The sequence below is a fragment of the Gavia stellata genome, chromosome 20, assembly GCF_030936135.1.
Source record: "Gavia stellata isolate bGavSte3 chromosome 20, bGavSte3.hap2, whole genome shotgun sequence".
NCBI classification, from domain to species: domain Eukaryota; kingdom Metazoa; phylum Chordata; class Aves; order Gaviiformes; family Gaviidae; genus Gavia; species Gavia stellata.
This window is the reverse complement of record NC_082613.1, coordinates 365,756-389,537: the sequence shown is the minus strand read 5'-3', so window position 1 is coordinate 389,537 and position 23,782 is coordinate 365,756. Positions and strand designations below refer to the sequence as shown.

The 23,782-nt window shown below is 55.3% G+C and overlaps 1 protein-coding gene across 1 annotated transcript in view; it reads right to left on the bottom strand.

Annotated features, from left to right (window-relative positions):
• Positions 1–9,565: 9,565 nt before the first annotated feature.
• The window catches only part of CDH22 (cadherin 22), a 56,676-nt gene continuing 42,459 nt past the window's right edge, over positions 9,566–23,782 (bottom strand). Inside the window, exons 8-11 of the mRNA XM_059827335.1 lie at positions 21,212–21,333; positions 20,780–20,897; positions 11,487–11,738; positions 9,566–10,104 (exon numbers count right to left, since the gene is read on the bottom strand). Coding sequence (XP_059683318.1) covers positions 9,566–10,104; positions 11,487–11,738; positions 20,780–20,897; positions 21,212–21,333 — 1,031 coding nt within the window. The remainder of the gene's footprint in view (positions 10,105–11,486; positions 11,739–20,779; positions 20,898–21,211; positions 21,334–23,782) is intronic.

Below are 23,782 nucleotides of genomic sequence, written 5' to 3'. Positions count from 1 at the left end.
AGCCCCCGTGATGGATTGATGGGCAAACCCACAGACACACAGTCATAAGTCTCCAGGCTTTTTTATGGGTAATCACAAGTAATAAGCTTTCCCACTAGAATTAAAATGACATCCTGGAAAATTATGCTCTGGTTTTACAGCAGATGACAGAGGACTCCTTGGAAGGGGGTGCCTGTCCTCCTGTCAGGCAGCCATGGCTCGAGGCTGGGCAGGACCTCAGCACCCCATGATGGGCAGCCTTGGGGAAGCTCTGCCCTGCTGGGGACATCACCTGCCCGTCTGCCTCCCTGTCCGCCCCACGCCAGCCCTCCTCAGCCCTGGGGTGGGGCAGACCGAGAGCCAGTTGTGTGGGCACGTGCTAGCGGGCTGGGCAAGGGTGGGGCAAACCTGGCAACTGCAAACCTAAGCAGGAGACGAAGGGGATAGGACAGAGCTGGGGATCTGACCTCCAGCTGGGCTACATCAGCTCTGCACACAGGGGCCCATCCCGGACCACAGCAGCCCCGGGGTGATGGGAGGGTGTTGCTGGGTCTGTGCAGCCCTGGACAGGACAGCCTGGCAGGGGGGCATGGCTGTCTCCAGGTCCCAGTAATGCCTGTTGCTGTGGTGGCAGGAAAGGGATGTGTCTCTGCCTAACCTTCTAATCCTGCAGCCGCCCTCCCTCTGCAGCTGGTGGTCCACAGGCCATGGTCCCGGCAGCCAGACCTGGAAGCAGCAGAGGCTCCTGAGCAAGCTGGCTGGACATAACAAGCTCCAGCACCTCTGGTGGCTTGCTGGAGGGGAACCCCGGACACCGAGCTGTGATGCTTGCCGCATCTCCAGCTTGCCAGCGCATCCAGCAGCATGCCTTGTTCTGGGATTTAAAGCTAATTGGTCCTTAGTGTCTCTTTGCATTTCTGTTTGCAGAATGTCATTTTCTTCAGAAAAATGCTCTTTTGCAATTACTGTGAATCACACATGAAAAGCAAGTGACCACATATTGATTGGAGCCCAGGAAAAACACCAGAGCCATTTAGAGCAGATTAACTTTTTCTGGAAAATGGTTTCAGTTATTTAAAGAGATTAATCAGTTCATTTCAGGTCGTTTACCATTGTTTCTATGGCCTAGCCTTCCCCCAGCGCATGGCCTGGAATATCCCCCCCTCCGTGGGGAGAGCTGAGGCCTTCCCGGGAGGAGGTGTGCCAGGAGGAGGGAAGGAGCCCGTGTCCCTGTGGAGTGTGCACAGGGTGCTGCTCTCCTGGTCCCTGCCGGCAAAGCAGGTGCTGCACCACAGCTGCCCATGGCGTGTGCAGGGGATGCCTCCTCAGCTAACGGACGTGCAAGTGTGCCTCCCGCCAGGGCAGCAGAAGGAATTGGAGAGCCGCGTTTCTGGGAAGCAGCCCCTGCCGCAGGCCAGGCCTGGGCAGTGGCTCTGGGAGCTGAACCTCCAAAGCAAGCCATGCCTAGACTTGATGCACGCGGGCTGACAGGCCTCGCCGGGCTGCATGGAAGGGCTCTGGAGAAAACTGCAAGCAGCAGAGTGCAGCTTTCATCTGCCTGACAGCTGCCTTGGAGACAGGACCTGCCCCCTGCGCCGACGGCGTGCGCCGGGGTCCCTCCTGCTCCTGGTCATCGCACCGGCGCACCCTCACCCTCCTCCTGCTCACGGCAACGGCAGGGAGGCACGGCCACCCAACACCCTGCAGGCAAAGCAGGCTCCCTCCCTGAAATATTTCAAAGCATTCTTTTCTTTAGGAAGAAAGTATAGAAGTCAAATGGCTCCTGTGGTGGAATACTTTCCAAATGTCAACACAATCTGTGCTACATTATGGCTAAATGTGATAATCTTAACGCCTGGCTTCTTAATGTCAGTGGCACTGAAGTCTGATGGATTGACAGACAGCCAGAATGACATGCAGTCATAGCTGATAACGGCTCTCTCCAGGGAAATCACAGCTTTTTAAAGATGTTGGCAGCTACTAGCAAGTACCTTTTTATTTAAAAGGATTACAAGCATTGATTGCACTTCCTGTTTTCTTTTTATCACATTTCTGCACCAAGTGAAGCTTGTGCTGTGAGCTGAGCCTTTCAGACAATTATTCTGGAATAATGAAGGCGTGTCATGTTGGCTGTAATGAGTATTTTCAATGCCTAATTTGCGTGCAATGTGAAGGGATTTCAACAGCTGCCTGGTTCCTGGCTAAAGGTGAGTGACTTCTGACCGCGGAGGAAGCTGCTGTAGGCTGACTCGGCTGGGGATAAGTCGGGGTGGATCGTTTGTTAGCGATGCGTGCTTCCCTCAGCGGAAGAGGGATTAAAACTTCTCCAATTACCGTGGTTAAAACACTAGCTAAGGGGACGCATTCTGATTAGAAATGGCTGGTGTCTGCTCCCCCCAGCGAACAGCTGGACCAATTCGTGCTCACCTGAGCAGCTCCTCCGTGGCAGCGATGGGGCCAGATGAAAAATATATGTCCATAAAACTGTAGTGTAGCTGGACAGGGCAGTTACCAGTCCCCAAGCCACAAACACACGGCAGTAGATGAGGGATGTCTAAGAACAACTGCTTGGCATCCTAACCACAAATGACTGGCAAATGCACTAGCAGAAGAGGCAGACGGGCAGTGTGCCACACTGCACAACCCAGGAGAGGCAAATGCTGAGGCACTGAGCTCCCACTCCCATTTTTACCCTTCCTTGCTGCCCAATATCATGACATTAAATGCCCGGTGCTGACCCTCCGCACCTGGGTTCCAGCAATGGCAAGGGCAACGGCGAGGGCAGGCTGGACTGAGCCCTTTGTAAAGCCGGGGCTGTGCCATTACTGTGCAGCGTCCCCCTGATTTTGCTTTGCTGTGTGGGTACAATGGCTGCATATCCCGATTGTTTCAGACTCTACCCACCTGTGTTGGATCCAGCTTTGCAAAGCCCAAGGTCTCTCCTTAGGAATTTGAAGGACAGTCATTAAATCCTCGCTGATCCAGAAAAGGATCACGAGGCCCAGAGAAAGCCCAGGCTAGGATGTGTGAGTAGCTGATAGCCAGCCTGGCTGTCCCGCACGGCACGGTGTCCTGTGCGGGCAGCAGTCATGGCAGGCAGCAGGAATGCCCATTCTCCGTCACACTGCCCCGGTTTGCTCAGCAAGACGAGGGGGAGATTTCAGCCCCACTGACTGACTGCCCAGGAACAAGATTCCAAGGCCAAGTAAAATTCAATTATTTTGTTTCTCTCTAACTTCTCTGGCTGTGGCAACACATAGCTGTGACAGCTGCCTGGAAACTCAGCTCCCGTCCCTGCAGTGAGTGGGGAGGAATACCTGCTGCGGCAGAGCACAAGCCTAGGTCACCTTTGGGATGCTGGAAACACTCCCGGGCTGGGCTGGGAGCAGCAGAGCCACAGCAAGGAGAGAGCACAAACTGGAGCACCGCAGCACAGCAAGAAACCCCTAACAAAACACAGCTGCTGTCTTTGCACTAAGCACAAAGAGCAGAGATGCAAAACTGAGATTATGCTGAACAGCGAGAGTCTGATACCAACCCTAAAGGAAGCTCAAGGGCTTGGTAAATGAAAGGATACAGGGAGCTGTGATATTAGCTGTGGCAGAGGTGGTTAAAGGAGTCAGCTTTCTGGTGACAGAGCAGCTTCCTCAGAGGATATGGGAGGAAAAGTGATCATCTTCCTGAGCAGTGTATTACCAACACGAGCGGGAGGCAGAGGCTTACGAGGCCTTGCTTGCACTCAGTTACCAGAGATCTATTTTTCTCCTGGGGGTGCAGATATCACGGCCCTTTTTTCATTTCCCCTTAATGATCCCAGCGGATCACATCCATCTTTTGTAAATAACTCTCTGGGGGCGGCTTGGACACCTTGCCTTCTGGAGCTCGCCGTGGCTCAGAGCAAAGGCGTTAGAGGTGACCGCTGCAGTGTCTCTGTGCTGCGTCTGGGAGCGGAGCTGCAGTATCCAGCTGCCGTCGTAGCACAGGGGCACCAACCTTGCAGGACTCGTTCAGAATGTGATAGTGGCAAATGCCACTGCCCTCTGCCCGCAGACAGCCACAGGCTGCATCCTGTGTGGCGAGGGTCGTGCCTCAGCTTCAGAGAGGGGTGGTGAGGGGTTGACCCACGCACAGGTGCCAGGAGCCCTGTGCAAGGTCGTGGAGCACCGCAGGAGCCAGGGCACCCAGGAAGCAGTCGCTCTTTGGCAAAAGCGCTGGGCAAAGCAGCATCACTGGAGCTGCCATGCTCTGCTCCTGCAAAGCAGCTGGCCGCAGCAGACTTCCTTCAGGCAAAGAAACACTGGAAGCTGCAGGCGTCAGCACGCAGGGCAAAGCACGGCCAGGTTCCGACCGCCGCCATCACCTTCTGAGCACGCAGCTTTTGCCTCCGCACACACCTGCTTTCCTCCTACAGGAGCCCACTCTGCCCAGCGACTGCCTATTCTGTGCACCCTCTGCCCCGCTCCATGCAGACAAATAGGGGTGTTGTTAACGAGCTGGGAGCCCTTGGCCCATGGTGCTGTGTGCTCCAACCCTCGCGGCTGCCTCTGATGTGAGAAAACTGACCTGGAAGAATCATCTTTACTCCACACTCGCCAGCAGAGCAGCCCCTGGGCTTGCCCAGCCGGCTAGCTCAGCCCCTGGATCTGAGACAGTCCTGCCACTGGACAGCAGTGTGCGGAGCAGAACTGGCGTCCTCTCCTGCACAAGCAAGGAGGAGATCAACCTGCTCTTGCTCTGCCCTGCAAGGAGCCAGAGGCTGCTGTGCAGCTGCTGAAGAGAGAGAAGTTGCTACAGAAAAATTTCCTCAAAAGGGTCTGTGTTGAGGGGGCATGGAGCTCTTAAAACATCTTCACAGCTGCTTCTGCAATCAGAGCTCTCAATAATCCTCCTCTTTTGTAGTTAAGGGTCTGGTTCTGGCTGGCAATCTGTTGCTTTGAGCTGTCTCCATTCCTCCACAATATCAAGAAGCAAATCCTTCTGCATGGCCCAGGCTCTTCACACTCAACGCTGGGCACTTGTTACCTCCTTTGTTAGGAGCACGGTAACTGCAGGGGCTTCCTCTGCCAGTGGGAGTTCCTGGGACAATCCAGCCCAGCAGGTCCCCAGGGAGCTAGGCCGCTTGTCTGGGTGCCTGAAGTTGGACAGCGGGATTCAAAGAGAGCACACGTCTGTGCTGGCTGCAGCTGGAACATGAGAGCTCTTGTTGCTAAGGTCCTGGGCTGAAAACCCGGGGTGCAAACACACAGCAACCATCAATAGCTCTCTGCAAACAGCAACGGGCCAATGTGTCCCGAACTGCTGGAGCATACAGCTATGAGTGTACTGCTGACACACTTGCTGTGTGTGGGCAATTAACGATGATGCTTGCGAAAAGGCCTCCTCAAGGCTGGCAGCTATAGAGGCACTCGCTGCAACTGTGAAAAGTAGTGCATACATTGAGGTCTGGCAGCATACCTTGCACATCTGAAAAACCCTCCAGCCTCAAGACTCCTCCCTTCTGTTACAGCATCCCACTAACTGCTGTCGTCAAAGGTCACCAGATGCTTCCTCCATAACATTTAGTGAATCATCAAGGGAGCAGGATGGGAGTGGAGGCACGGGAATGGTGAAAGATACGGAAACACTTAAAGACCTCAGGGATCAATAAGCCTGTTTCGGAGCGAGGACTGCAAGATGCTATTTAAATAACTGTCACTTTATGGAAAGGTTTAAATTCTGCCTCTGCTATCTGCTGACCTACATTGATGCCACCACAGAGTTTAGCACACGTCCCCCTCTCTCTGTGCCAGCCAGCTGCTGTGTGCCGCATCCAGCCCTCTGCAGCGTGCTGCCACCACCGACGGATGCCGGAGCATTCACAGCTGCACGCCTTGAGGAGGCTTCCTGGGCCCAGGGACATTCACACTTCTTTGCCATTAACACTGCTCATTCCCCAGTCCCTTGCCATCAAGAAAACCACCAGCAATTAATTTATCTGTGGTCAGGCTACAGGGTCATTTATTTGCATCATTTCAGTATTAAAACTGAATTTGAAGGAGATTTTTTTGCTGCAGCCAATAACTGTACACTACCATAATACACGCCATTACCAACATGAGAATGGGTCACGGTAACAAAACCCCTTGACAGTGCCGTATTGAAGCTGGGAAGAAGTACACGAGCAGGATTTGTGCTTTGAGTGATCAGATGGTCAGCTACAAGGCTGTTTGTGACCTCAAGAGAACACCGCTAAAGATGCACTTTTTAAAGAACATTAAGGAACTCTGTGGGCTGAGACAGGAAGATCATGAGGATGCATCATCAGACTTTCTTTTGTCGCTTGTCATGAAGTTTGCCTCTTGTTCTTCCTGCTGTTGTTCTGCAGGACGAAGGCATGATGACCCCCTCGCAGGAAAAGCTGCTTCTGGGGCCGCGCCAAGGAGCCTGCACCTGGCTGCGGCAGCTCAGACCCTGGACCCCAGTGCTGGGGGGTGGCTCCTGCTGGCAGCGGACACGGCCGGCAGGCACCACAGCCACCCTGGAGCACTCACCCAGCACCTTGTGCTACTCAAAGCACAACCCAACCTTCTCCTCTTGAAGAGACGGAGAAAGCCAAGGGCATTTTTTTTTCATTTCCTTCAAATTCAGACAGAAAAACTGACCCTTCTCTTGAAGAAGCTCTTTCTGATGAGCATTTCAATGAAAAATGGGAAGAAGCCAGAGAAGCAGTGCCCTGCCAGTAGGACTTGGTGCTGGAGGCAGGTGGTTTGGCCACTGGCTCCTGGCAGGGAACACGCCACGCTGGGCTGTGCCGCAGCCCGTCCTGCCAGCAGCGCAGCCAGCCTGGTCCCTCTGGGGAGGCGCTGGTGGGACCACATTGACAGTGCAATATGAGGAAACGAACAAGACAAAATAAGCAAATAAGACTCATGCTAGACGACAAGGAAATAATTTATTTCCAGGTCCTAGAAAGACCTTGAAAAAATAACAAGGGTGAGGAAATCAACCTCCTAATTTCATTTGGGTAGAGAAAGAAAACCAAAGTGACTCCATCAGACATCGTGGCAGCTGCCAGCTCCTTCCACTGGGTGCAGGTGGGCCCGCAGTGCGGGGCAGCGCCGCGTGGAGCGGCCGGCTCGCTCGGCACCGTGCTCCTCCCGTATTTACACGTGGGATAGAAATTAAAACGCAAGCGTGGGTGCATGCGCATTGGGGAGGACTGGCTGACTGGGGATGGAGAATAACCCGGAGGGAGGGTTGCTAAACACGTACCCTGTCAGACCCCATCTCCTACAGACAGAGCCCTGCTATTGCACAACACTTGCTAGAGGAAGGGCCAGCTCCAGAGGGCTTTGGGCACAGCTCTTCAGCCCGGAGGGAAAACACAAACACATTCCTGAGGAAAGAGAGGGCTTGCTCCATTCTCCTGCTCCGGGGTTTGGGGCATCACCTGCCTGAGGCGGCATGGCCAGAGGCGGCATGGCCAGAGCCGGCACTCGAGGGCCAGTGCGAAGCAGCCTGTTGGCCCCGCTGCCTCCCCAGCATCATCACAGTGAACCAGCAGCACACAAGGGTGTGGGTGCCAGCAGCGGGGCGCCTGCTGCCTCCTTGGGGGGGGACTGGAGAGACCCTGAGAAGCAAGCAGCTCCCAGTCCCAGCACAAAAGCCAAGCTGCGGCTCCTGCCTGGGTGGACATGGCGGCAGCAGCAAGAACAGCCAAGGGCAGGAGCAGCTGAGGGTGGGAGCTGTAGCAAAGACAGGTCCTGTCCCTCTCCGCTGTCAGGTCTCGTGCTACAGCCAAAGGACCGACACCAGCAGCCGGAAAGCAAAACACAGTAAAAAATGAACACACATGTACATTTATATTTAAACCTTCTCCAAGGGTAGAAAACACTGTGGCTAAACTAAAAGGACAAACCTAAAGACAAGCTCAAGATGTGTTAGGCCTTGGGAGACCTTATCAGTTACCTATCAATGATTTAATTGATTTTCTGTTTCCAACATGAACAGAGAAGGAGCTGCACTAGCCAGCGTGGCCTGAGAAGCTGCCTGCAGGCATTGCTCGACGCGCTGTTCAGTTTATCCTGGGGGAAGTCAGCAGGCTGGAAAGGTGCAGGGCACCGAGTGCTTTCCTCCGGCATCATCTGCAGCCCAAGGAGCAATGGCAAATCCCGCTGGCCTCCTCCCGACCTGCCTCTCGAAACCAGAGTTTTCATGCAAAGACGGCCCTGCTGTGAGAGCTCGTGCAGGTTTCTTGCCAGGGCACTGTGCTGGGGTGGGGACACCCTGGGTACCCCGGGGTGTCACAGACCTGCTGCCTAGCCTGCAGCAACCAGCTTGGGCATGCAGCAGCGCCAGGAGGATCTGGCCTCATGCACATGTCCTGAGGATGTCTTTTCTATCACTGACGGTGATGCTTTGCTGTTAGCTGGGTGTAAGCAGGAATTATCCCTCCAAACCAGGAGGCTGGGGTTCTCTCGCACCCTACAGCATGGTCCTCTAGCCAGGATGCAGCTCTCCCCCACCACTGAAGGCCAGGGTGCACTGGTGTCCTGCCTTCTGCCCTGCGCAGACCACGCCATTTGGTAGAAAGCTAGCGCTTGGCTGAGAGCCCTGCAGACCCGGCCCCAGCCCGCCCCGAGGGGCTGGCAGAGCCGACCCGGGGAGCGCCGCTCTGTGCCCCGCTGATGGCGCTCCCCAGCACCACGGCTGCTCCATGGCTCAGGCCACAGCACTGTGCCTTGGCGGCGGGTGGGACGTCCCCATCCATCACCAGGGCCGTGGGGCACATCAGGACCTCGCAGACAACACCTGCTGTGCAGAGAGGGAGGGCCCCTTCAAATCACAAGCATCTTTGATAACCACAAGAAAGGTCTAAGAACTGAGAGGTGAAGCAAGTGCAGCTTAGAGGCAAAGTGTGTTTTGAAATGAACTCTAGAGCACTGGTCGCTCCACGGAGGATGCGACTTTGGAGCCTGCATCCAGCAAGCACATCCCCAGTGTGGCATGCTCCCTCCGACGCTGTGCCAGCAGCTGGGCATGGCCGAGGAGCCCACGCAGAGAGAAGGAGGACTCCAAAAAGCGAGCAAACATAAGGGGGAAAAAGCTGAACAGAAGTTAAAAGCTTGTTTCCCTCTGCAAGGAAAGCTCTTAAATAAATCAAAGCACTTCAAATGCTCTGACTCAAGTGACAAAAACAATTTAGACAACAAAAGGCTCCCGGTTTCCTCTTCCTCGCCTAACCTGGGCTCGCTGAACAGATCTATTTAAATGATAATTTGTGGGGGAGAATCCCCCTCCAAACTCTCTTGAATTAGATTTTTCTCTTTCTTAAATTAATGCGTAGTGCTTTAATGGAGACTGGTATTAAGGAGATGACGACGGCCCCAGTGGCTCCTTTGGGAACCCCAGCCTCACCGTGTGGGTGCACAGGCACCCCAAAGAAGAGGCAGCTGCCTAGGAGCACGTTGCCCGGTGCCCCCCAGCCCCTCCGCACAGCCCCTCTCCAGCAGCTGTGGAGCCCGGCCGGAGGCGCACACTGTCCCCTCGCGGCACAGAGCCCCCGTCCAGGAGGTGCTGGGAGCCTCGCAGGGGGTTGGCGGGACGGCTAGGACTCCTCGCTGTCCTCCTCGCCTCTGCGCCCAGCGTAGAGCGCTGCCAGCTGCCGGAAACGTGGTCCCCAGCCCCCCAGATAGGAGAAGTCCTGCTCCGAGCCGCTGGACCAGGTGTTGATGGAGCTCAGGGAGGGCACGGGGGAGTCTGAGCCCTCGAAGGCATAGGTCTGGAACGAGTCGTAGGGCGGCACGGAGAGGTCCTCATCTGCCTGCTCCACCTTCTTGCAGATATAGTCTCTGAACACAGAGAAGTCCAGGTCTGGGCTCTGCACCCACTGTGGGAGGGCATGGAGCTCGGAGGCTGGGTTTCCGCTTGGGCCCCCCTCTCCTGGGCCCCCACCTCCATCGGTGCCTTTGATCTCATTGAAGTCGTAGAGGCTGCGCAGCGCTGACATGTCATAGGCCTCTGTGTCCTGCTCACCACCCCCTTCGTCGTTGTATTTGATGACATTGTCCCTCATGTCCTCGTCATCCTCGGACGTCAGGTGGCTTTTGTGGTGTCGCTTCAGCGTGAGGATCAGAAGGACCAGCACTGGGAAAGGAAGAGACGGTCAGACGGGTGCAGGGGCTTGCGCAAACTGCGTTCCCGTGGGGGCGAGGACAGCCTGTGCTCGGCATCAGGGTGCAGAAGTACAGCACCCTCTGGCATGGGGAGCCCCGCAGCCGAGACCGCCAGCATGCCAGCCGGTTCCTATCAGCCAGGCTTATCAAGTAGCAGCTGTGCTGTGTCACTGGCTGCAAGAGAGGTTTGCCTGGGCTCCAGTGCAGACCGGGAGCTTCCTTTCCCATGCAGTGCAACCACTGAGACAGGAGGGACAGATGGATGAACGCACAGCTGGACAGACAAAGGGATGGATTCTGCAGAAGATGAGTAGGAAAAGGGGGTGCATGAACCACAGCAGCAGCCAAATGTTGGGAGGGTGAATGTGGAGCAGATGGCACAGTGCCTGAGCAATGAGCCGCAGATGTGTCCTGGATCATCATCCATTCATCCCATCACCTTTAAAGCACCGATGTGCACTTTATTCGTTTGGGCAATTAGGCAGAAATTTGTTTGCGCTGTGTTGAAAAATGAAACCAGTGTAAAGTGCACCCTGTGGGAAAGGGTTTCCTAAACGGAAACACAGCAGGAAACGGGGAGCAGAGATGTGCCAGAGAGGAGACTTCACTGAACAACATGCTGGCTTCCGCAGATGTCCACACAGCCCTCGGGAGCCAGTTGTGAGCCAGCACCGATGCCAGAAGGCTTTCAGCAGCAGCATCTATCAACTGCTCTATGCTAAACCTGAGGGCACTGCAACACTCCTCTCTCAGAGCCCCTTCGTACACGCACACAAGCCCACACTTCCCCTGCGCCTTCACGTTGCACTGTGGCAGCCCAACACAAGCTTGTGCCAGTGTGTCAGTAGCAGGCAGCAGCATTTCAGGGCGTAGGTCCCGACCCGGGCAATGTTCTGGTTTGCGTGCGCTCCAGCTCAGCGTCCTGCCCACACGCTCACGCACGCTCGAACGCTGACCCTCCCTGCACTCCGAGGTATGAGCGCAACTGTGTGCCCCACACCTGCTGCCCTTGGCCACCACGCTGGGACGCACATGCGCCCCGTCTGTTGTGAGATGCCTGCTGTAGGCACGGCATGGCAGCCTGCGAGCAGCCCTCGGCTCCTACCCTGCTCCAGCTGTCCTACTGAGCCCAGCACATGGGGAGCTGGGGCAAACATGGGAGCTTCCCCGATGGTCCCATGCTGGCAGGGGGCCGGGCTTCCTGCCCCCTACGCTGCAGCTACCAGCAAGGAGAGAGGTGGCAGAGGAGCCTTCCCTGTGCTCACAGCAACCGCCTGCACCCGCTTGTGTGATGCTGGATGGAGAGGAGACGGGACGGGACAGGAGGAGGCCGGGGGACAGGTGGGCACTCACCGACCAGAATGAGGATGCACACCAGCAGCGCGATGAGGGCACCAGGGCTCAATGTAGCTGATACGACGTAGGCTGTGCTGTTGCAGGACTGGATGGCCCCGTTGCTGTCACAGCTGCAGATGCGGATGGTCAGAGTCCCCGTGCTGCTGAGGGCTGGGGGGCCGCTGTCCACCACCAAAATGGGGAGCAAGTACACATCTTGCTCCTGGCGATTGAAGCCCATTCTTTGTGTGTGCACCGCAGCCGTGTTGTCTGCAGGAAACAAGTAAACCCACAGCAAAGTCACTCCCATAGCACAGCCAGCCGGACTCGCTGTGAGCCCTTCCACACTCGAGATGAACACTCGGGGTGCTGGCGGGCTGCTACCGCTTGCACAGCAGTTGTTCGTGCACCAACTCCAGCAACCGCCCAAAGAGGGGATGGGGCCTCCCTCCTCTCCATCACAGGGGAGCAGGAAGGGAGCTTGTGGCTCCCCTGCACCGCAGCCCCTCGGCAACCCAAGAGCCTGGAGGTGGCCAGCTCCGTTCCAGCATGTGCCCCTTCGCCGGGCATCTTGGGGCCAGGCCAGTGTCTCACCCACCAGTGCGCCCAGAACACGGTGAACCTGACACAGGAGCAACAGCACATGGGTGTCTGAGCCATGCTGACAAACAACGCAGTTGGAGCAGAGAGAGGGAAAAAAAACCTTCCAGAAGACCCTCTGAGAGTGGCACAGAGCAGGAATCAGGATAAAAAAAAATCAGTTGCTGACATGGAGACTCCCTCCTGACCTGACCTGGCTGGTGGAGTCCAGAGTGGACGGGGGTCTGCAGGTGGCACTGAACCTGCAAGAGCAGTTACTGCTTCCAAACCCAAGAGCTGCGGGTGAAGGGTCCTGCATCAGCCGGAGGGCCAAATACCCCCAGGATCCTTCGTAACTTCTGAAGGTGCAGGCAGAGCTCCTTCCAAGCCTCCCAGCTGAGTCAGCCATCCTCCCCCTCTGCCCAAACCCTGTTTCAGGGGCTCAGCCAGCACAGCATAACCCATTACAATCCCATTAACATGACCACTTCATGGGCCCCTCCAGGGCCCCGGCACCAGAGATGAACCCAAGCAGCAGCTGCACACAGGCGAGCTGGAGCCGGGAGGGTAGGAACAGGGATTGAAAATCACCTCAGCTCCCTGCTCATGTGTGCCACTTGCTGCCAGCCAGCAGCAGAGCGGGCAGGAAGGGATTGAAGAGTAGCTGAACAATTGTGGCCAGATGTCAGAAGTCGCTGCCGACTGTCTGTAGTCTTTAGCTAATAAAACATAGATTGGCCCGTGCACAGCAAGGTGCTGCTTGCTGTCTACAGACTCTCTCCTCTCCTCGTTGCACCTGATTTATGCTGGACTGGCCCCTTTCTGTATCAATCAGCTTTTCGATCGGAAAAGACATCTATTCTCATTCTGACTCTTGGGCTGCCTGCCACCATGGAAATTGCTGTATGGATCAGGTGCTGCATGGGAGCACACGGGGCGTGGTGGGAACAGGAGGTGAGCCAAGAGCAGAGCAGAGGGGCACGCACACGCTGAGCCACGGGACAGGAAAGATCCACTGGCCAGATGGGAAGCGGGTCAGATCCTGGCGGCGCCCTGCAGCAGCCGGCGCAGAGCAGAGCACAGAGCCCACCTTCCCCCCGACTGCTCAGGGCTGGGGGCAATGCAGTCCGGGCAGAGTCTGCCGGGATCCCGGTGCTGAGCCCTGGCCCAGCTCTGCCAGTACAAACGGCAGAGGCACAGATGAGCTGCCCACAGGACTGCTGCGGCCAACCCAGCAAAGGCCAAGCGAGGGCAAGGCTGGTCTCTGCTTCACAGCAGTCTGGAAGAGGAGGAGCTGGGGCAATCCGCGCCCCCCCATGCTGACACGCAGGTGCAGAGGCGAAGCCCACCTAACGTGTGCTGGAGCCGAGCACGGCTAGGTGCAGCAAGAGCAAGGAAGATGGGCTGTCTGTGCCCAGAGGGGAGGCAGCAGTGCACAGGCTTGTGCCCAGAACAGCGCTCAGCTGTCATGGTGCTAAATGCCAGATTGCTGCTTCCTGTCACCAGGCTTCTGGACTCAGCCCACCGGAGTTTTCTGTGTGGCCAGAATAGGGCTGTGTTGCTGGGGAGAATGGAGCCTTTGGCACCCTAGCTGGGGAGAGCTGGGATTCCAGCATAAAGGAGACAGGGAGAAAGTAATCTCTTCCAGTTCACCTGAGAGCACAGGTCTGCGTTGAAGATCTCAACGAGGGAAAGGCAAGGACACTGGAGAAAAGACGACGCCAGCCAACATTTGGAGGCTGCACTGAATGCCACAAGGGTGATATTCAAAACCAGATCTTATTCATGCACACAGAACTGTGCTGCAGGTCACTAGAAAAACTCTTCCTTTGGATGTAGCAGCTTTTATCCATTAAGAGAATTTTCCAGGTAACCTCACTCATCCCTGCTTGCAGCAGCAGACTTCAGGCAGGCAACATCCCCGAGAGCAGAAGACAGCAATAAGGTGAATACTTGTACAAGTCATTCTGAGGATAGTTTGCCTCAGAAGGGAGATAACTGCCTGCAATGTCAGCACTCCACCTGCAAGGCTGCAGCACCCAGCACTGACCCATGCTTCCCCAGTCAGACATGATCCGAGTTCTGCAGCGTTGCCAGCCTGTGGAGGGGATTGCCCACAGCAGAGAAGATGATCTTTCTGCACCACATGCATTGCCTGGCTTCTCTGTACCCGAGGCAGGGACCACTGACCCTCCGCCTGGGCAGCCGCCTGGTCCTGCAGCACATCTGCCACCGTGGCTGAGACTCGGGGAGCAGCACATGGCCCCAGCAGAGCTGTCAGGAGGAGCAGGGGAGCACCAGTTCCCCAGGCAGCAGGGAGGCTGAAGCAAGTGCGGCAGCCTGCCGACAGCAGTCTGCTGAGAAGCTGCCTATTGCCTACAAAGGTTGAGCTAGGAAAAAAATATTGTTATGCTAATCATTTGCACAAACGTAACAAGATGTCATTTGGTGCTGCTCCCTCAGCTTGCTGCAGCATAGCAGGGAGACAGATAGAAATAATGTTAATGGCACCATCTCAGTAAGAGGCCAGGACTAACTCCTAGCTAGCCCAGCTAAACATAAGCCTTGGGCATCTGGATCTAGCGGACACGAAGCCACAGAACAAATGGGACAGATCCACTTGCTGTGAGTCTGTCTGGCAAGGCTCTGGCCCTCAGCCCAGGACGTTGCCTTCACTGGCACCATCACACCAGTCAGGTAACCAGCCTCCGCTCATGGTCAGATCCTGGCTCGGAGGATCCCTGTGCACATAGCCCTGTACCTCCATGTGCTGCTCAGCCTGTCTCTGGCCCAGGTCTGATGAAACGCTGTGCTTGGGAGCTCTCCCAGCGGCCCGGGCCAGCACCCCTTTAGTGTTGTGTAAATCCAGGCGTAGCACCAGCTCCTCACCTCTCTGGAAATGCAGCACAAGGCTGGCGACTCCCCTTCTGTTTACAGTCAGCTCCAGCTCCTGTTAGGGAGGAGGACCTGCCACAAGCCACACTGTATTTTTAGAAACAGTCTCTAGAAATCAAGGGGAATTACATGCGCAAGTCGCAGAGAGGCAGCCACTAACCTCAGCTCAGCTGAGACTGCTCAGACAGCGGATTGCATCGCTGAGCCCCCTCACCTCCAAGTACGGGAAGGAGAAATATTTTCACTGCTGAACCCACAGTGTCAAATAAAGCAGCCAATACTTAAATATATCAGCAGCACGACAGACAGCTCTGCTCTGAGAAACCTCAGCTCAGGAAACTCGGTGCTAGGGAGAGAGACAAAAATCACAACTACAAAACACTATTTCAAACATCATGAAACTACATTTTCTCTCTTGAACAGGGTGACATGAGCACTTCCTACAGAAGGGAGATCCACAAAAATTTCACGTCTCCACCTATGACATTGCTCACCAAGGCTGGACAGGCAGACCCCAGTCCGGCAGAGACCAGCCCGCTCCAGGCACTGAGATGGCCCCAGCCTCCTCCCTGCTGCCCACGGCTCCCCAGGCACCCTGGATGACTGTTTTCTCTGTCGGGTGTTTACACCCCTGTTACCTGCAAACTTCTTCTGTGTTCCCTTCCAAAATACTCCAGAAAAAGCAGTGCTGCTGCCATGCAATGTAGTCTATTTGACCACAGAAGTGAAGAAAATTTTGCCCAGATCTGCGAAAATGTATCCTGGAAAATGCATCCAAAGCAACATCCTACAAAACAATGTAATTTCTCTTGGTTTCTTTACACGCAGCTGACCCAAGGCAGTTGCTTCAGGATGTCTGTCTTGGTGAAGATTTATTTGTATCAGCACAGCCTGAGTCATTGCAAAGAAAAGCCAGGCAGGCCTGGCCCTGCAGCCTCTTGTGTCTCTTCCTCTGTAGCAGCTTTCTGCTAAGTCCATTTTTGAGGTCACAAGGTTGAGGAGCAGTGTTTCCCAGGAGGTGGTACTAAATTTTGAGTAGATGTTAATCCACAGCTTTCCTGAACAGACGAGTTTGGATCTCCACACTTACATTTTCCTGCCGAGTCCACATGAGGTTGCATTTTCTGCTACGGTCACACCACTCTAAAGGTTGTGCCATGTGTTCTCTGAAGCCCCAAGCCCAACCATTTACTATCACTGCCATCTTGCTACACAAACTGACATTTCCTCCACAGGTTTCCTATGCCACCCTCTTCCTGACCACACAGTGATGTCATCCCGTGTCGCATCATATCACCTTGTGCGACGGACAGGAGACGGCACCTCTGCTACTTGAGAAGCAAGTCACCCGACAAGGCAGAAACCAACATGGGTTGAGTGTGCAGGGACCAGTCAATACTGCCGTAAGAGAAAAGTTTAGGAACGCAATATACTCCGATCGTAGCGTACCATCACTAGGAATAATAAAATAATTAAGTCTCTCAGACTCACTCTCTGAAGAGGCTCTTGGCAGCTTCAAAGACAGAACTAATAAATCCTTCTCGTAACTCAATCTTGAACAGCACTAGGAGGGCAGAAGAGAGCAAGCTACCTCCGGTCTGGATTTCAATAACCCTGCCCTCTCCCACACTCCCAGGGTCACACGAGCATCTGCCTTCCCCTTCTCGGCAGCTGTTCTGCAGCTCTGGTGCCCGGGCGTGCCAGCTCCAGTGCCCGCGCATGCCAGCTCCAGGGAGGTGCGCACAGCTCCCGGCTGGGCCCGCAGCCATGCTGCCACCGGTGCTGCCCAAAAGGAGCAGACTCCCGCTCCAGCTGGTACGAGAAGAATCTGATTTTTCCCTTTTACCTCTTCCTTCTCCCGAGTTCTCTGGGTACCAGGCCACAGCACCACTGCTGCTCATTTACCTTTCGCTCAGCCCCAGTGGAGATTTGATGCTCTTTTTCACCCCCTCGTCAGATCAGCATCTGTGCTGCTCATGCTGAGAATGGCATCCCTGAGGGGCTGGAGGAGGCTTCCTCTACCCTGAGGCAATCCTCGAATCCTAAAAATTTTGCTTTTGATTGTTATCATTTTCAGATCTTCTATCACCCATTACATGCTCTTAATGAGACCTGCAGAGAGTTCAGACATCTGCTTGCCTAGCCCTTGAGCTCTGGATTCAGTAGCTCCATGTGTCGCTCCATATTATCTAGCACCCCTTCCGGGTTGCTGGGCTCGGATGCTTTCTACCATCCCTTCCAACACAATTAGCATTTCCTGGAGAACATGATTTCAGGCTTTAATTGCCTTTGATCCTTCTGTAATCAATTTTCTCAGGCCAGAAAGACCCAGCAAAACATGAGTTAGGAGGCAGGAGATGGAGAATGCCTTTGGAATGGCACCAATTGGACCTGGGTGAGGTCAGTGTTTCCAATTCTATCTCTTCCTTTAGGCACTTCATTTGCTGGGCATCTTCCTTCTGGATCAGGGCCGTTGTTACTACACATGACATTTATTCCTTGTCTATGAATTAGGAAGTGCTTGAGCGCTCCCTTGGACAGAGCAAAAGTAGGAAACGGCACCGTTTCTAAAAGCCTGACTCCTGCAAATCAGCTATAATTCAGCTAACGCAAGGTCTCCTGCAGCGTCACCTTTTGCTCTTGTAGCTCTGACCTGGACCATCAGAGCCAAGGCAGCTCTGCATGCTGCTGGGAGCTGACGAGCAGGGCTGCAAGCATTAACCGCAGGCACTTTGCACGGGCCATCCCCACTCCATGCAGTTTTGGCTGCAGTGGGGCCTGACCCAGCAGCGTTTGGGCAAGTGGCAGTATCAGGCTGCAGCAGACCTGCCCTGTGACCGCTGCCATACGCCCACTTCCTAGCAGGTACTCCACAAGCTCTTCATCTGACGGACAGGCTGCCCCATCGATCGCCCTGGGCTTTCCCTAAAACCCTCGGAGGCTTCCTCCGCGCTGCCCACGAGGAGCCCTAGAAGAGCCCAGGCAGAGTTCAGCGTCCTCTCCTGCGCTGCCCCGCCGGGCTCTGCTCCCACCTGTGCAAGAGGGCTCTGCACTTCAACGTTTAACCGACTCTCACTCCTTCTGCTTCTCCAGCCTCCCGCAGGGTCAGTTTTGCCAGCAAGGTGCCTGCCCGAGCAGCCGCCTCCCTCACTCCCCCGCCCGCTGGGGTGCACCCCGCAGCCCCCCGAGGGAGCCCCTCTGCACTGCAGTCAGCGCGGAGCCTCGGATACCTCTCCGGCAGCTCGCAGCTGAACTCGCTGCTGGCCGTAGCCACCCAGGCTCCCACCTACCAGCCCTGACACGGCCAGGTGCTCCTGCCCTGCCTGACAGACTGTAACGGGAGCGTTCCCAAGCGGAGGCTGGTCCCGGCTGTGCTGAGGACAAGTCACCCTCCTGAGGTGGCTTTCTGCTGCCTTGCAGGAGCCGAAGGAAGTAGGTGCAAAGCAAAAGAGAGAAGAAGGATTTAAGCAAGAGCTTAGCGAATCCATCTGTGCTGACATTCATCAGTGTCACTCCTTGGCTGCAAAAGCAATATTTATAAATCACGTTTCAAAACTGGCTACAAATTTGTACAAAGAAACAGATGGGCTGGTGGTAGCAGTTTGTCACCACTGATATTTATGTGGAGGAGCAGAAACAAGTGCAAGAGGGGAGAATGCACGAGAGGGAGGCAAGGGGGGGGACAAAGGAGGATGCAGCAAGGGAACCCATGAGAGCAGGGGGCGAAGATGAGCGCACCAAGGGCGCTCGATGGACTGGAGAAGAGGGTGGGGGGAAGAAATCAAAGGAAGGGAGATGACACGAAACCACACACACATTAGAAATGAAGGGTGCCTCCATCTGCACAGGCAGCCGCCTCCTCTCGCTGTGGAAGACAGCATCGCTTGGCAATTGGGAGGGTCTCCAAACACCCTGGGAATAACCCTGCAGCAACAGCATTTGTTTTCTCGAGAACAGAAGGCGGGAGGTGATGCCAGCTTTTACTCATTTTATGCAGTGTTGCACCACATGCAAAGTTTGTGGGATCATTTAGCACAAAGGATTACCCTATGCAACGGAGAGCCTCGTCCCACTCAAGAGAGCAGCAGCTCCGGAGGAGATGGTGGTGCGTGAGCCTGCGTTCCGCACCCTCCTGCAATGCCAGCTCTTGGGTCGCTGCTGGTGAGCCCCGACTGAACGAATGGGGGGCGATCCCCACACAGCACCAGACAGCGAAGCAGCCCCCGCTGAGCTCCGGCCACCCCTGGCCAGGTCCCTCCTGCCAGACAGGTGGAGCAGCAGCGATGGCTCTGGGATGACAACCCAGCCACAGCAGACATCCCGGCTCAGAGCTGGGAGTGTGGCCCCGGGCCCCTCTGAGCTTCTGGACAGGTCTGGGTAGGGACGGACACTGGGGTGTAACTCAGCACACTCAAGCACGTTTTCAGAAGGTCCTTCAGAGAAAGTGAAGGAAGTTAATCGCTGGGTGTGGGGCAAAATCTTGCAGAGGATTAAAGCTTGCTTACATGATAAGAAGCAAAGGTCTTGTGAACAGCTGCCCTGGGAGTGCAGGGGGAGGGACTCGGGTCAGGGACAGATGCACTTTTTAGGACACAAAGCAGTATCAGTCCTTTTACGATTCCGTCTGAAGCTTTTTGCTGCAAGTTCCATTTTGACCATCCCTAACAATGCTGAACCAAACTGAGCCAGCAGGATCTTACATCAACAGAGGGTTCCTCTGATAAGCTCACAACAAACTGAATCAGACTTTTGACAGATGAAACTGCAAAAATCGAGAAAAAAAAATGGTTTAAAAAAACCCAAACAAAACAAAGAAGCATTTCAATGTGGTCTGTTGGCTTCTAGCTGGCCTGGCCCCTTTGACAAGTGCGTGCACATCTGGCTGGAGAAGACCCCAGTATCTGGACAAGTCCCTGCTGTACTTACTGCTGCAATCAGCATCTAAATTCACCCAAAACACCAGTCAAAAATTGGAAGCTGTCTGATAACTACCTTTCTGGATTGTTATTGTCCACACAAATGCAGCCTGACCCTGCAGTCTGCAAAGCCAAAGAGCAGCCAGGGCTCAGCCAGCAAAACCTGCGTCGCACCCCATTGGTTACAGCAGCAAGCGGGGATCAAGTCATCGGGAGCCGCTCTGCCCAGAGGCGCAAAGAACCCCAGAGCTTCCCAGAGGGACAGACGGGCCCTGCCTGGCTGCATTTCCCAAAGGACATGATGAGTTGAGCCTCAAGAAACACAGAGGAACCACGCTCCTGAGCCACCACCTAATGGGGAATCTGGCTCTGCTGGCCGCGTCCCAGGTAACCCGCAACGGCCAAGGGCTGGCTGCTGCACAGCCCTGCTGCCTCCTAAGACTCCTGAGCTGCTCCTGTTTGTTGGGGGGACAGGGGCTGCCCACCCGCACGGCGGCCCTGGGATGACCCATGCTCCAGGATTTACCTTGGAGAGGGATAAACATAACATGCAAAAAGGGAGTGTGTTCATCTGTAAATCCACATCACCTCCTTGCCTGCGGGCAGGTTGGAGATTTCGTATCAAGAAAGGGACTGAGAGCCCTGAAAACATCGAAGGCTAACCAGACAGCACGAGAGGAGCTTTGGACCTGTCTGCAGCAGAGAAGAAAGCTGGCAGAGCCTCCTTGGGGAAATCCAAACTGCTAGCTGCCCAGTCCCACCATTTCAGGTTGGCAAGGAGCCTTGCAGGGTGCCCAAAGCATCCTCAGCTCCCTCCGGCACAGACCGACCGTAAGCCCACAGCCCTGTCTCCCTCCCCACGGCCAGCCGTGCCACTCAGCCCAGAGGCTGCAGGACTGGGAAGGGTGCAGCAGGACTTACCCTTAATATCCAGCAGAGAAAAATGGTGGTTGTTGGTGGCTTCAGGTGCCAGTGTGAAGTAGAAGCGATGGCCGCTCTGAGGCTCATCACGGTCCACAACACTTATTGTCTGGATCAGCTGTGGGGAGAAAGCAGAGGTGAGAATCAGTACTGCCTCCGCAGCCCCTCCCACTGGACCTGCTTGCAGGGTCTGGCCCAGAGAGCAGCACCGGCTTCTGCCACAGCAAGGGATGCGCCTTGGCCCCTGCAAATGGGCTTAGCTGTAGGACACCAGCAAAGCAGCTCCCAGTGTGACAGCAGCTGCATGAGAAGATGTTCAGGCAGAAGGGGAAGGACGGGCAGGCTGGCACTGGTCCAGACCGCTGCTCCCAGCATGAGACTGCTGCAGGTGCTGATGGAGACCCGGGAGAAGGGCTGGGGGACACCCGCTACCTGGCCTGGCTTGGCATCCTCACACACAGCAGCTTCATAGGGGGTGGCAAGCTCAGGCGGATTGTCATTCACATCCAGGATACGGATACGGAGAGAGGCTCTCGACACCTGTGAGTGATTATCTGAAACAGAGAAAAGAAGCAGAGCTTCAGCAGGAAGTGCCATCTGCTACTAGCAGTGAGCGAACCCTCCTTGTGTCTGTCCATCCAGAGGCCGTCACGGCCGCTCAGCCGCTGCCAGCGCAGAGGGTCGCAGAGCACCGCACCTCTGCCTGCCCGCAGAGTAGACCATCTCTGCGGGCCGGTGGTGCCCACAGGGCATCGTTCAGCCTCACCTCACCCGTTTTCCAGTAAAGAAACCCAACCGCTGGGCTGTGCACCAAGGACTCCCAAAACACTGCTGTTGGCCTGTTCTACCCCTGGAAAAGCTGAGCAGCCCCGAGCAAGTCCCCACAATAAGGGTCAGTCACCACTGATGAGCATCTGTGCTGCAATCAGACAGCACCAAGAGGTGACAAGCAAATTCAGATGCGAGAACATCACTCCCCGACTTGGATCCTGACCCTTACACCCCAGGGGCTGGCAGCAACAGCCAAGAGGTGAGCGAGCAGAGCCAGGACGTGAAACAGCTGGTATCAACTAAGAGCACAGGGCAGTGATTAAATCTGCCACGCACACCTCCTCCACACCCAGTGATCCGGGGTTGAACGCTCCCTGTCAAGGCACAAGGCTCCTGCCCTGGGGCCCGGGCCTTGCGTGCTGACACCAGTTTTTGCGTTGCTATCAGGCAGCTTGAACTTGAACCAAACACCATCTGTCAGCTGGCACAGGGGGGTCACGTGCTAAGATCTAGGGCAGCCCCTTCAGCCCTGCACTTGCCAGCCCGTGCCTCGTGCCAGCAGCGGTGTTGGGGGCTCCCAGCCTGCTCCCCGCGGCGCACGGAGCTGCTGGCGCTGCTTTGGGCTCGCTCTGCGCATGGGATGGGGATTGCATTTACAGCTCCACTCACCGCAGTGCCACTCTACCCCACGGCACGCACCGCAAAGGTACATTGAGCCCTCGCTCTAAGATTATAAATCACTCTGGAGGGCCTAGTGTTTTCTGAAGCACCTCGTGCTTCCAGAAATGAGAACTCCCTCATACTCCATCTCCTTTGTTTTACCCAGAGGTTGCAACTGCGACAGACCCGATGCCTCTCTCCTCGCTTGGGCAAGAGCTCTGTTGCCTGTTTGTCTATAAAATTAATGCTGGCCCCCGCAGATGAGGTGGGGGAGGACCCAGGGGAGAGGAGATTTAGCACTGCTCCATAATTAGCCAGGAACCTAAGCCCCCTCCCCAGAGCTGCCTTCACCCCGTTCTCATGTTATCACTCCCTCTCACCCAGACCAGCTGCTCTGGTGATTAGATGGTTGTTTTCAGGGGAGGGAGGCAGAAGTCGTGACTAAAAGCTTGGAACGATGTGTTATTTTAAAAGGCGTATTGGTGCAGTGAAATAACTGCAATTGCTTTCGGAGAGAGAGAAAGGAGGAGGCAGCGGGGCAGGAAGGGAGGTGGGAGCCCGGGGGAGGCAGAGGGATGCGCCTGATGGCCACTGGGGCCACAAACGAGCAGGAGGAAAAAGGGTTCAATTCCCGCAAGGAGGACAACAGCATCTCATCACCCTCTCCTCAGCCCACAGGAAGATGCATAACTGTCCCCACTGCTCAGCTCTGAAGCAAGCTGGCATTGCCCTGGAGGCACTGCCGAGAGAGATGAAGAAGCACAGAAAGAGAAGGGAGGAAGAAGAGCCCAGGAGGAGGAAGAAAAGCCCAGGACCCCATCTATTCCCCTTCTAACTGTGACCCAGAGGAGCAGTTCCTCCCCTGATGCCCGAGCCGGCTGCAGCCCCAGTGCTGCTGACCTCTCCCCAGGACCTGTCGGCACGGCACAGGCGACGGAGGCTCTGCAGGGCCAGGTCGGGACACCTGCGTGAGCCTGAGCATGGCAGCTTCTCTTCACGATCACATCTCAGCCTCATCAGGAGGGATGCAATCAGCGTATTTAGAGCTAGGCATAACCATAGGTCTGTCCTCTTCCACAGCATCAGCGAGCAGCTGCCATGAGTGTTTTATGCTGTGCATGCGAGTGGGGTCGTCCATGCACCGTGGCACAGTGCCGAGGACCTGTGCCGATCCCTCTACCAGAGCTATAACTAACATCCCACTCTCCTGAGTGCAGCTCAAAGCACAGCTGTCCTTTCTAAATGCACCCGGTCATAAAAAACCTCTCCTTTTGCCCCTTCTGAAATTGGTGAAGCCCAAGGCTCACGCTTACTCCTGGCTCAGTAACAGGGTTAAAATTTGACGTCTCCAGGAACACCAAGGTTAGAAATGCAACCATTGCATCGTTGTCTACTCTTTCAGTGAGGCACACATCAGCTTCTTTTTATTTTGGCTGTACCATGATCTATTTGAAGTTCCTCAAATGCTTTCTTTATCAACCTCCCCTCTTCCTTTGAGCCAGTACCTGGATTTATGGGTGGAAAATGTGAAAAATGGTTGGATGTACTTGAAAAAAATAATCTCCAAAACAT